The sequence below is a fragment of the Anopheles merus genome, chromosome 3R (assembly GCF_017562075.2).
Source record: "Anopheles merus strain MAF chromosome 3R, AmerM5.1, whole genome shotgun sequence".
Taxonomy (NCBI): domain Eukaryota; kingdom Metazoa; phylum Arthropoda; class Insecta; order Diptera; family Culicidae; genus Anopheles; species Anopheles merus.
In genome coordinates this window covers 22,342,784-22,355,104 of record NC_054084.1, presented here as the reverse complement: position 1 = coordinate 22,355,104, position 12,321 = coordinate 22,342,784, and the positions used below count along the sequence as shown (strand labels likewise).

At 42.7% G+C, this 12,321-nt stretch overlaps 1 protein-coding gene across 1 annotated transcript in view; it reads left to right on the top strand.

The window, feature by feature from the left end:
* The window catches only part of LOC121595559, a 33,611-nt gene that overhangs the window by 3,809 nt on the left and 17,481 nt on the right, over positions 1–12,321 (top strand). Inside the window, exons 2-5 of the mRNA XM_041919605.1 lie at positions 6,779–6,905; positions 9,465–9,796; positions 9,868–10,387; positions 10,456–10,717. Coding sequence (XP_041775539.1) covers positions 6,827–6,905; positions 9,465–9,796; positions 9,868–10,387; positions 10,456–10,717 — 1,193 coding nt within the window. The 5' untranslated portion in view covers positions 6,779–6,826. The remainder of the gene's footprint in view (positions 1–6,778; positions 6,906–9,464; positions 9,797–9,867; positions 10,388–10,455; positions 10,718–12,321) is intronic.

Below are 12,321 nucleotides of genomic sequence, written 5' to 3'. Positions count from 1 at the left end.
AACCAATCATGTATTCAACAATTTTGTTTAAATTTAACATTACTTACCTACTTATCAATTACATAACAACTTTTGAAAAAATAAAAGACCAATGAAGCATATGTTTAGTGGTAGTAGTAGTAGAATTTTTATTAGAACATGAATTTTGCTTTTAACGCAGTAAAAAGTGAGTATTCGTAATGTGTTCGATCTCGTTTTTCTTCATTATAAATGGATAAATGAAGTGGATAAATTTAACTAGGCAAAAACCCATCTCAGAAGCAAATAAAGCATATGTTTGCTTTATATCATTCATTCTTATATTTCAAAAAGTTGAGAGCAATACTCCTTGTCCACATAAACACATAAACCACATAAACTACGCAATTTGTCATTGAATTATGATAATAAATTCTGTGAGTCGTGAGATTTACAATTTTAACCATATTCAGATACCTCAAAATTCACTTTGTAAAGTCATCTTTGAGAAGTGAATATTTAAAAAATGTGGAAATAAACATTTTCAGGCCGTACTTCATGAAATGTTTTTATATTAATCTTTTCGCAGAAGTTTATTATCAGATAATGTAAACAAACATATGTAATTTGTAAGAATAAATCAAATTCCTAGTGGACTACGAGTATTTTCCCCATATTTATTTGTACAAGAGTTTGTTTAATTTTTCGATTGCTCAACTGCGTGGCATTAACAATATTAGGCCCATCCGTCTAATTATGATGATATGAACTATTTAATTATGATTATGAACTATTTAATGTTTTAATGCTTAAAATATTGTACGACGAGATGTATCTAATATACCCGTTCCAAGTAAATAATCAATTGAAATAGTTGTATTAATTTGTATCTGTCCAGTTAAATATTAATCATTCCAGAAAAATAATAAACCTCTGATATCATAACGTCGGCGAAAATTTCATTCTAATACCTCTACGTATCGCCATCTTCCAAAATTTAACAAAAAAAAAACGCATTATGAAATCAAAAATTACGCTTATGTAGGCACGCTAAATCATACCTCGCCTTATTTACGACATCTTGCATCGTGGTTCTTCATCTTCCCTTATCCATCCTTCAACAAATTTATTACACAACTCCCGCAGTAAGCTTCGCCACGGGAGATGGGAATGTGAAAAATTAAGATGTAATTTCAGCCACCAATCCGTTTTTACGACCATACTGTTCACACACAGCCAAAGTCCCGCCAGCACCATTAAACTTGACGAAGTATTATTACCCTCCAAACGGTCAATCAACATTCAATCGAACTTTTGCAGCGGCAATTTTGTGCAAACTTCCCCCCTCGGCTAACGGGTCGCACTGTGCGAATAAAATTCACCGGTTTATCACGCACCGGGGCAATGGCACATCAACAACTCACGCCGGGCTCTAATTTGGCAGCCGCGTTAACAACTTTAACAGCCGTCCTGCCGAAAAACTCTAATTCTACGACGACCACGAGACGGTTCGGCGGTTCCGCTAATGAGAACCACGGCTCGATTCTATTCTATAACGGGTATACACATCAACGCCCATTAACATGACACGGTAACGATGGCGGCGCCTTTATTTCGTCGTGGCGCTTTGGTGGTTGTATTTGGTGCTTTGTTTCTCCCGGTGGCCCGGATTGACATGTGAAGTGCGCTGTCATAATTAATTAAAAACTATCCTCCTTCCTTCACCGCTAGAGTGCCGTTCTTTTGTTCCGCAATTCCACCCAAAGATGGGCAATATTCGGGATTGCCGTGGAAACTATCGGCCCCAGTATCGGCCACCATAGTAGTACGAAAGCTTACACCAAAGTCAACGGATTTCGGTCTTTGTGCGCGGGCTGGACGATACGCTTGACATTCGTGGCACGCATCGGACGGTGTTGTGGGAGGCCTTGTGCGTGACGGGCCTATGCCTGTTCCCGGTCGTTCTCTTTTGCCAGCAACATCGGCTTAACGTCAACTAATCTACCACAGCACGACCAGCAGCTCTTCGCTCGCTTCGTTTCGTCCTGCGCCATCAATCGTAGAAAGCATGCCCGGGCGGGATTAGGTCAATCGTGGCTGTAATTTCTCCATTTTAATTTCCCGTAATTTAATTCATCGCTGCACTGCACACTGGCCGCTCCGCGATGCCAGCACGGCCAGGCACCACGATAATCTGTTTGTTTAATAAGGCGAGCTTGCGGGCAGTGGCCTGCACCATCATGCTGTGTTGTCGATGATGATGATGATGATGATGATGATGATGTTGGGTTTGGAGCTGATGGGGGCTCACGAGAGGACGGTTTTGCTGAACGCCCGCAGGCGTAGGAGAAAGGTTCATCGATGACGCAGTGGTTGCGTTCGGTGTTGCTGCTGCGGTCGCGGCTCGAACGCGTCAGGCTGCGGTTTGGTGTGTTTGGGGCGGCGAATAATCGGCACCGCTTAGCAAGTCGTGCAGTGTGGGAGGAGTGGAGCGTTCGGAGGAGGTGCCGCATTAATGCGTCAATGCCCTCGCCAGATCCGTGCCCGCTAGGAGGTGTAGCGGAGGAGGAGGAGGTAATGGCAGGAGATGCAACACCGAGATGCAGACAGCATTTCGGAGAAATTCGCTCGATGAAAGATTACACCGTCGCATTCGCAAGAAGGAAGCGGCCCGCAGTCCCCTGTCTCTCATATCCTTTTAAGCGTTTGAATTGAAGAAGTCATTGGACTGCTGGACTTTCGGCCTGGGGAAGGAGAAAATAAACTGTATCGCCGGTTGAGCGAAATTATCTTTCTTGTTTTGCTCAACCGCAACCCATCCAAATCCCGGGTTTAGACGTGTCCTACGTTTCTGTTTCTCCTATCTACCATGGCGGATGGGCAGATGGACCCAGCGCGAATTCATTGCCGGTGTTTTAAGGCGAACGCCAAACAGAACCCAGCTGGCTAAACGGAACCAAGGCTACAGACAGCACAGGCTTCCACTGCTGTCACTGTGTTGTGTCAGGCTCGCTCGAGGATATTTTAAGATAATTGTTTCTCCACCGGAGTCCCTCCGCGAGTGCTCTCCCTCAACTTTCACACCGCTCTGGCGGTGACCAGTGGCGAAATTATCAAATGGCCACCGGTAAACCGTTGATTAATTGGGCCACATTTTCGGGTGGCTACTATACTCGGACCGAACCAGTGGCGGCCCTTGGAGGTAGCTGTAAGCACGGTTTTGCTTTGGAGAAGAATCGGCCCTGGGGTGCCCAGGGTAAGCTGCGATGCTAAATGTTTTGATAAGCTAGAAAAAGCGTCGGTCGCTTTGTGCGCTGGGCGGACGTGGGAAGAAAGCATCGCGATAACATTCATTTGTCGCTTCTAATGCATCATTACAACGGTATCGCCGAGCCACTTGGGGGCAAATTGAGACAAATGAAACCGTTTATTTTCAACCAAGCTTCAAATTATACGCTCAAATTAGTTTGAATATTTGAAGGAAAATTTCGAAACATTCATGTGCTTTTCTTACTGAGCGAGTAGCACAGCAAGTTGTGGTGGATTTTTCGAGCAAAATGAACGATTTTCAGTGTAAGGATTATTATTTAAAAAAATACACACACACACATAAATATTTGTATTTATTTATAAATATTTAGATACTATAATGATAATAATATAAGCAATACGGCAAAGCCGTCCCTACTGAATAAAAAATAATAATGATAATAATCTCTAAACCAATCGGAAAATAAATTTTGACTTCAGAGAGCAAATGTAGTATTAAAAGCTCAGATGCATCGATACATTGGCAGATGCATCGATACATTGACAGTACTATTTTAAGGTAAAATTTGATAGTAATAGGTAGATTTACAATTCAAGCTAGTTTTTTTTTTTTACAAAAATTAAACAAATGCCGATTCAACTCATGTAAGATAAATGTTTGTTTTTGCAGAACCATAAATATTTTATTAAAAAAAGAAGAAAGGTTAAAAATGGTTTGATTCGATACTTTTAAATGTTTTTAAAACATTTATCCCCATTTCAATGCAAAAAAAAACAAAGAAAAAACTGTTTAGAAATGCATCTTTGTTCCTTCGAAAATTATGAAATTCAATATAGCTAAACGAAGCTGTCCAATGGATCCAACCTGGATAATGAATATTATTCTACTGAAAGCAAAGTCCATATAGGATACAGGTCGATGCATGCCTAAGGAATTGACAAATGAAAGTAAGTAAAAGAAGTATCGGTTTGACAGTGGCCCCGTTCAGTTCGTTTGTTTACATTTTCTATAGGATGCTGCATGCGATTCATTAATTTTGGAATTTTTACCTTAAATTCTCTTAAAACGATATTTCTCAATGATATTTCAAATGTTATAATTATTGATGAGAGCCACACACCCAAAAACACTCAAATTCATGTGGCATTGTGATGAAATTGGCGCATCAAAAACAGTTAATTTTCAGTAAAACCTTTGTGTTTGGTGCGAATTTTCGCGGGGAGAACACATTTGAATGTATTCATAATTTTAATAATTTAATAAAAACGAAAAATCGCCAAAATAACACCCCATTCACTTCGAGCTTGTGTGCGTGCGTGTAGAAACGAACGAGGCAACAGTCAAATCCATGATCTTTGTATTAGTGCCAAAAGAGCTATGCATCGACCTGTATCATACATGGTCTTGGCACTGACAGGCTGAAATGTCAGCTTTCTGGCTTAAAATATACTAAGGGTCAATAATATAAAATTGTCAGGTTTTGACTGATTTTATATTACCTAAGTGGCTTCTTCAAGGCTCACACAAATCTTCACTCAAACTAACTTTTGAACAGTTTTTTTTTATCCAATTGCAATATGAAGAAGTGTTGAAGCATGCAACCACCTTTTCATCAATTTTATTCATAAATAATTCAATCATGAAATTGGTTTTTAATTATCCTTCCAAGTGTTGATTGTACAGTTAATCAATGATAACGTTACTGAGCGTGAGCGTGAACATGCCCAGCGAGGCGCTACCATCCGCCGAGTGGACATCAGCGCGTTGAAACGCGTGTAAGTTGCAAATGTTCCACCCACCCCTGCCAAGTGAAACCGAGTGGCAATTGGCGAACCACTCTGTGAACAATTCCGTTATGGAAATGACCGTGGAACAGATCGATGTTGCGAAAAGATATACGCCGATATGTAGCCGTAGTGCACGGCAGGGGCACAGACACCACTTTCCATCACCATCACGGTGCGCTGGATGCGCGCTGATTATGATAATGCACCATCGACTGGTCGCGGAAAATGAAACTGCCGATGTTATCAACCGTGTGCAGTGACCGGCGATTGTTGATTACGATTTTATTCGAGTTTGTCACTTTCTGCACCGTTGTAGATGAGCTTGATATTTTTACGTAAATTTAAATGTTATTTATTTACTGTATTACTACACGTTGTCTAGGTCCACTGTTAGGCGACGCTTTCAAAGCATTTTCTCCTTGCTGGTTCCCACACATCTATGCTTCAAACCTCCATAGTAGATCCATTACCAACCAACCCAACACAAACGCTCGGGCTTTTATGTCTGCGCAAGATATCGCTCCCCAGGACGCCTAACCACATTCTTGCAATTACCGTACGTGATTTGGCTATTCTCGCCGGCCGCATCGTGCGGGTCCGTTGTTCCGTCTCTTTACTTGACATGACGCGGACATTAAATAAGATCCGCGCGCGCGCGGCCCGGGGAAAAAGAAAAAGCAGAAGAAAAAAACAATCGAGCAAAACAGCCATCCCAGCGTAAACGAAAACGACGTGAGCAACGAAGACACAAACTAATTACGCACGTCGGCGAGCGACCGTCGTTAAGTGCACCGCGCGGCGGCCTCCGACGCTCCTCACCCACCGTGAGTGGTGCGCGTTCTTGCCATAAATGGGTGGCCCGGAGAAAAGGTGGGTGGCTGTTGCTGTTCGCTTTGGTCCGCGCGAGCAGAAGGACAAGCATAAAAAAGCAGCATAATGTGAAAGATAATGGTCGGAGAGTGAGTGAAAATGGAAGATGGAAGCAGAAGCATACAAAACAGACCTGTGAAGCCTGTTTACGCTACACACGCCCGATCGTTTAGTTCGGAAAAAAGGGGCCTAAGGAGGGTCTGCGGTGGCCAGTGACCGGAATGACATGAAGAACGCAACGTGGGGCAACGGCAACGAGAAAACATTATTTTCCACATCTCCACACCGTCGTCGACCTTCGCCAAGGCCAGACGAAACTAGAGAGACACGATACATACACACACGCACACTGAGGCATCGAGACACCCGGCGAAGGATTCGGCGGCACCAGCTGATAGCTCGGTGTCGACGCGTGTGTTTCATGACGGGTGGGCTGATCTTTGGTTTGTCTTGTTTTCGTGCCTTTGATTGGAATGCGTCTAGTTCGGGTAACGGGTGTTTTCTAATCTCGTTTTTTGGCCAGATGAATTGATTTATGTCTGTTGTGGTCTGATGAGGGTGAGATTGTTTGTCTGATGAGATTGTGAGCTTTTAAGCAGCTTATCTCAGCTCGAACGCCAAAGCATGCCGTATAATATGTAAATAGAATGCCGCTACACACCGTTGCATAACTTGAATGTTGAACCGTAACACTCTTCCATGCTTGTTTGGCTGGGATCGGCGCTTAGCCACTAGAAATGATCACTAAACTCAAAAAATGCCACCTTTTAATTCTAACGAACTTTGAAGCCATTCTTCAACCAGTTTCAACCTTCCCAGCAGGTTCGCCGGCTCCCACGAAATTGCAAACCATCGCTGATCCCACGATCTTCTCACCACGTTTCTATTTCAGAAGAATGAAAATACGACGCAATCGTCGGCCGCCCGCAAACAGAAGAAGATGCTCTCAGGGCATTTCCCAACCCGCACCGTAGGATTGCTGATTTGGTTCGGATGCTTTTCCACGCTCGTACACGCAAGTAAGTTTCGCTTCTAGGTACCTCGTGCACCGTTTGAAGTTGTTTGAACATGTTGCATCAAAGCATTTATAGGAACGATTTTACACCGAGCTGCTACTCAGCGTGCTCCATCGTGTTCTCGTGCGACCAATGCGACTGGGATTTGGCCCGAACAAAGCTATTATTTCTGCATGTCTAACGTTTTGTAGCCATTGGGGGGGTAAAAAACACTTCTTCACATCGATCTTACCCACGCCGCTAGGCACAAATTAGGCCATCGTTCGGTGTGCCCAACCTTTTTTCTCAAAAACCCACCGATCGTAACGTGTGGACGATTGTGACGGATTTCACGCACGCTTGTGCCCGTGCGCGTCCGTCCCGTGAAGTTCGAGGTCACGCCTGCTCGGCTGCACTATCATCAACGAGCGCGCCCAGATTGGACGATCGCGAATCTCGCATCGAACGGTCAGCGATCGGAAAGTAATTGCCCCATTCCACAAGGTGTCTGCCCCAGGGAGGAGGAGGATCCGATCCACCTGGTCCGGATGTAGGTTAATGAGGAGCTAGGAAGTTGGGGCTACGAAATGTTGCCAATTCACCGTGCCCCGCGTCGTTGCGTTCAGCACCTCACCAGCATCGACCGAAGATCAAACAGCATCCGTACCGGCCGTGTGCTGCCACTCGAGATTGTGGCCGCCCGGAGTGCACAGACAGCCCTGACATAGTGGTCAATTTTTTTCTCTCTCATCTATCTTGCACCTAGCCAGTCGATGCTTCACCGTGACAGGTGAAATATGAAGAGTAATCGCGGTTGCGCTTGCCGAAGCAAACGCCGGGCACAAAGTTTTGAGTGTTGCAATCGCAGAGGGAAGCCACTGGGCAGCGTTTGAAGCTGTGTTGTGTTGGATTTCGCAAGCGATTGGAATTCGTCATGCGGCGGCAGCTACCATCTTGCAAAACGATGGTGCTTTATAATTACTTTGATGATTAATGTTTTTTTTTTTTCTTAACAACTTAACCTATCCCGTTCAATGCAATCATCTCTTATTGCTGTCTATTGTGGATGGTTATGGCTGTATTTTAATTTTCGCTTGTGAAACAATCACTATTTGCCCCTCTTAACAGCTCATGAAATTGAAACGTGGCTGCATTAACGCACACGTAGCTATTGAAATGAATGAATAACATACAATTTTTATATTTTGTATTAAAGTTAATTAAAATTTCCATTCAACAATGACATCAAACCATGATGTGCAATAATTAGACATGTTCAGTATCCACTGTTCTTTAAAGTTGTGATCTAACTAGGTCCACTAAATAGTTTTAAGACAGTTTAATTCCTCAGTCTAGAAAAGCTCAAAATTGCCCATTACATAAACCGAACGTGGAATACACAGAAATTTGAACAATAAACTGCTTGGGCAGGGTTTTCCAAACTACTAATTATGATTCCACGCAGACTATTTTAAGGAATGGAGTAAACGGAGCAACGCACTGGCGTTGAACTATTTAACCAGGTTCTTGAAACATAAATAAGTGCGTGAGAACAAATGGAGACGAATTTAGTTGAGTGCTTCAATGACCATACTTTTCCCTTTCAGTTGTTGAATTTTAGTTTCAATTTCTAGTGTTTGCTATAAACAATGGCCTTCTTTCGGATGGCACTGAATTTTTAGGAACTACCTTCGGTTTTTAACAATTCCTCTTCATTTTTCGCTACAAAAGTGTTGGAATAGAGGTTTTGCATTAAGCTTGTCCATAAAATGTCGATGTGATGCAGCTGGGGGATTTTAGACCAGTTTGCGGACTAGGGTGTTATCGAAATATCGAAATTCGCCTAAAACGATTAGATTGAATTTTGGTGTTATTGCTTGTCGCTGCCTTTGAGCACGGTTTTCTGCTTCCTGATATGTTTGTTCGTGTTTTTCATAGTAGACTGTTTGACTAGTTTCATCGACCTCCCAGTCAAGCAAACACAGCGATGTAGAGACTTTTCCCTCGGTCTTCATTTTCAGCATCATTTGGAGCTTCTTGTCGCACAGGGTAGTCGGCCATTTGGAACTGGGCTTTCTTTCGATGCTCTGATTGTTGTCTAATAGTTCCAAGATGTTGTAGTTGCCGGAACAGGCCTATGACGTCCACAAACTATAGCACGGAGTCCATTCTAGATGCTACGGGGTGCCGTTCCTTGATTGCGCACGCTTTGGAACGAAGTTACTTCACGTTTTTGGTCATCACGGTTGTAGTTCGACTAATAGAAGTATCACATTTTATCTGTTGACTCATGGGATACTACTATTGAAAGTGTCAATATCGTTTCGTTAGTGCAGATTACGGTGCATGAAAAATCGACTGTTTTTGTCATTTTTCTTAAATGCAAACGTTAGTAGAAAGAAATGGATTGTTCGCCATCTTCAAGTATTTTTAACATAATCCATCGCAGCATGTTGAGTAGCCTGTTCTAGACATATTGTTCAAAGTTGATAAACAACTCTCGCAAAATCGATTCGGATAATTTATTGAATAATCTTATTTTTTATTACCAAAAACGAATCTCATTTTTCCTACCCTTTGCAGACATCATTCATAATGTGCTGGGTCTGCCGGACACCTGCGTCTACCAGAACCAGGTCCGCACCTGTCGGCTTTCCTTCTCCTGCTGGCTGGAGGGTGGACGGCACGTGTCCGGCTGTGGCGAAAACCGATGGCTCATGTCCTGCTGTGTGTACGACAATGAGCAATCGAGTGCCGTTCTTGCGCCGAAGGTAGCGTACGCCGGACCGATGGTACCGATGGTGCCAGTGCTGCAGCCCATCGTACCGGTGAACCGACCCAACATGCTTGTTCCTCCCCAAAGCTTCACCAAGAAGAAAAGCTTCTTCCATCGTCGCTCCGACCAGCTGATGCAGGTGAGTCCCAAGCAATCGACATAAATTCCAATTGGAGCACAATTAATAGTAAGCTTCTTGTTCACCCCCAGAACGAATGTGGCATTCCGCAAACGTCACAGAACACGCTGCAGAAGCGCATCATCGGCGGACGGACGGCCAACTTTGCCGAGTACCCGTGGCAGGCGCACATCCGCATAGCGGAGTACCAGTGCGGCGGAGTGCTGGTGTCACGCCGGTTCGTCGCCACTGCGGCCCACTGCATCCAGCAGGCCCGGCTGAAGGACATCCTCATCTATCTGGGCGAGCTCGATACGCAAAACTCGGGCAAAATTGTTGAACCCCTGCCGGCGGAGAAGCACCGGGTGGAGATGAAAATCGTCCATCCGAAGTTTATCTTCCGCATGACGCAACCGGATCGCTACGATTTGGCCCTGCTGAAGCTTACCCGGCCGGCCGGCTACAAGTCACACATACTGCCCATCTGTCTGCCGATGCGGCCGCTGGAGCTGGTCGGCCGCAAGGGCATCATTGCCGGGTGGGGTAAAACCAACGCCAACATGGGCCAGACGGGTACCAACATCCTTCGAACGGCGGCCGTTCCTATCATTAGTAAGGGAGCATTGGTTTAAGCAGTGAGAGCTATTATAATGTATGTTTTTTGTTTGTTTTGTTTTTAGGTACAAAAGAATGTTTGCGATGGCACAGCAGCAAAAACATCAACGTGGAGCTGTTCAACGAGATGTTCTGCGCCGGCCATTCCGATGGACATCAGGATGCTTGCTTGGGTGACTCGGGTGGGCCACTAATCATCAACGATCGCGGACGCTACACGCTGATCGGCATTACCAGCGCTGGGTTCGGCTGTGGCGTTGACCATCAGCCCGGCATCTACCACAATGTGCAGAAAACAATCAAATGGATACAGAGCGTTATCTACGCGTAAGGCAGGAAGGGGCATGCCGTATGTCTTCCCGTGGTGCTCTCTTCACTCCCCTCCCGAAAACAGTGCAAACCAGCGGTGCAGTAAAAACAGTATTGATTATTTATTGAGATAGCATTTTAATCAACCTGGCGAAAGCGAATACAGCACACTATTGTGATCTTTTTTTCATTTTTTTATCCGCGAACGATGCAAACAAAACGTAACAAAACGATGAAAATCTTCTACCCTTACTAGTGGTGCAAAACGTTTCAAAAGCTACCGTGCTACACAATTTCTTAGGAAGATTTTACTAGTTTGAATGATTGACTGACAGCTCTCTGTATTCTTCAAGTGACGCTAATTTCTAGAGCGAGCGAACAATGCAATGAATTTTATGAAATAAATTATTTATCGTACGTAATCAGTTATTTCCACTAATAAGAGTGTAGTAGTCGTAATATCACAATCAAACAGTTTAAGATAGAAAGACCAAAAAACGAGTTCAAAATTAAAATACAAGCTCTGCGAAATACTAATATTTTTTGTATATCTTCAATGAGCTATGCCTTTTTTCATCTGTAATAGATTTGAGAAAATTGTCTAAATATAGATAGCAGCAACTAACCTTTGATAATCTATTAAGTTTCTCCTCTTATGGTGTTTTATACAAAGAAGACTGCAAAGGCTTGCATTACAACCTAATCAGTCATGCCGGCCTTCGAATATTGAAAGGTTTATTCATGAAAACAATTATTTCCATGCGCTTTGTACAAGCGTGTGGTTCGATGAAATGATTTAATTGTTTATTACTTTAAAAATTATATATTATTTAATAAAAAAAAATGCATCGATGAGCCAATAGGATTTTGCAATCCAAATCATGCTTTAAATGTAAACTAGTCTGACAATAGCAAAGCCAATGAATAGCTACAATAGGGCTAGACCAAATATCATTGTTGAGCCATATAAAAAGAAACAAACGAAGGCAAAATGCCATCAGATTGAAAATATTTTTTTATAGCTACCCTTTGAAATATGTATTAGGAATAACCACTACTTTAAATTAAATCAGAAAAACATATTAACCCGTCTGAAACCTTATACAAAAATTCCATTAAAAAAATTCATTTTCTGTACGTATACATTTTTATAATCAAAAATCATTTTTAAAAGAAATTGTATCAAATACCTTTCTATATACCTTTGTCTTCTTATATAATAAATAAATTGTCTTAATATGTTTCATAACGTATCATTACTACTCGTAAATCAAGTTTCAAATTGATTTGGCGACCGTTGTGCGGATTGCATACCCTATGATCAGATTCTTTACTCACCACCTGTGCATTATGCAACCCGCATCACACCTTCGAGTGTAGCATTTAGAACTGATTTGAATTTTGTTTTGTCAGTTGCAACCGGATTTCGGTATTGAAAATAATTGAATACAATTTGAAAAAAAATTGTATCTTTCTTATAGGTATCTTAAAATGCTTATTTTTGTTTATTTTACTCTTCTACTTCTTCTTCTATTAACGTCTACGCGGACATGCCAGCTTATACAGGCTTTCGAGATTTAATTCATTACCACGCAGCCGGATAGTCAATCCCTTCTACGAGG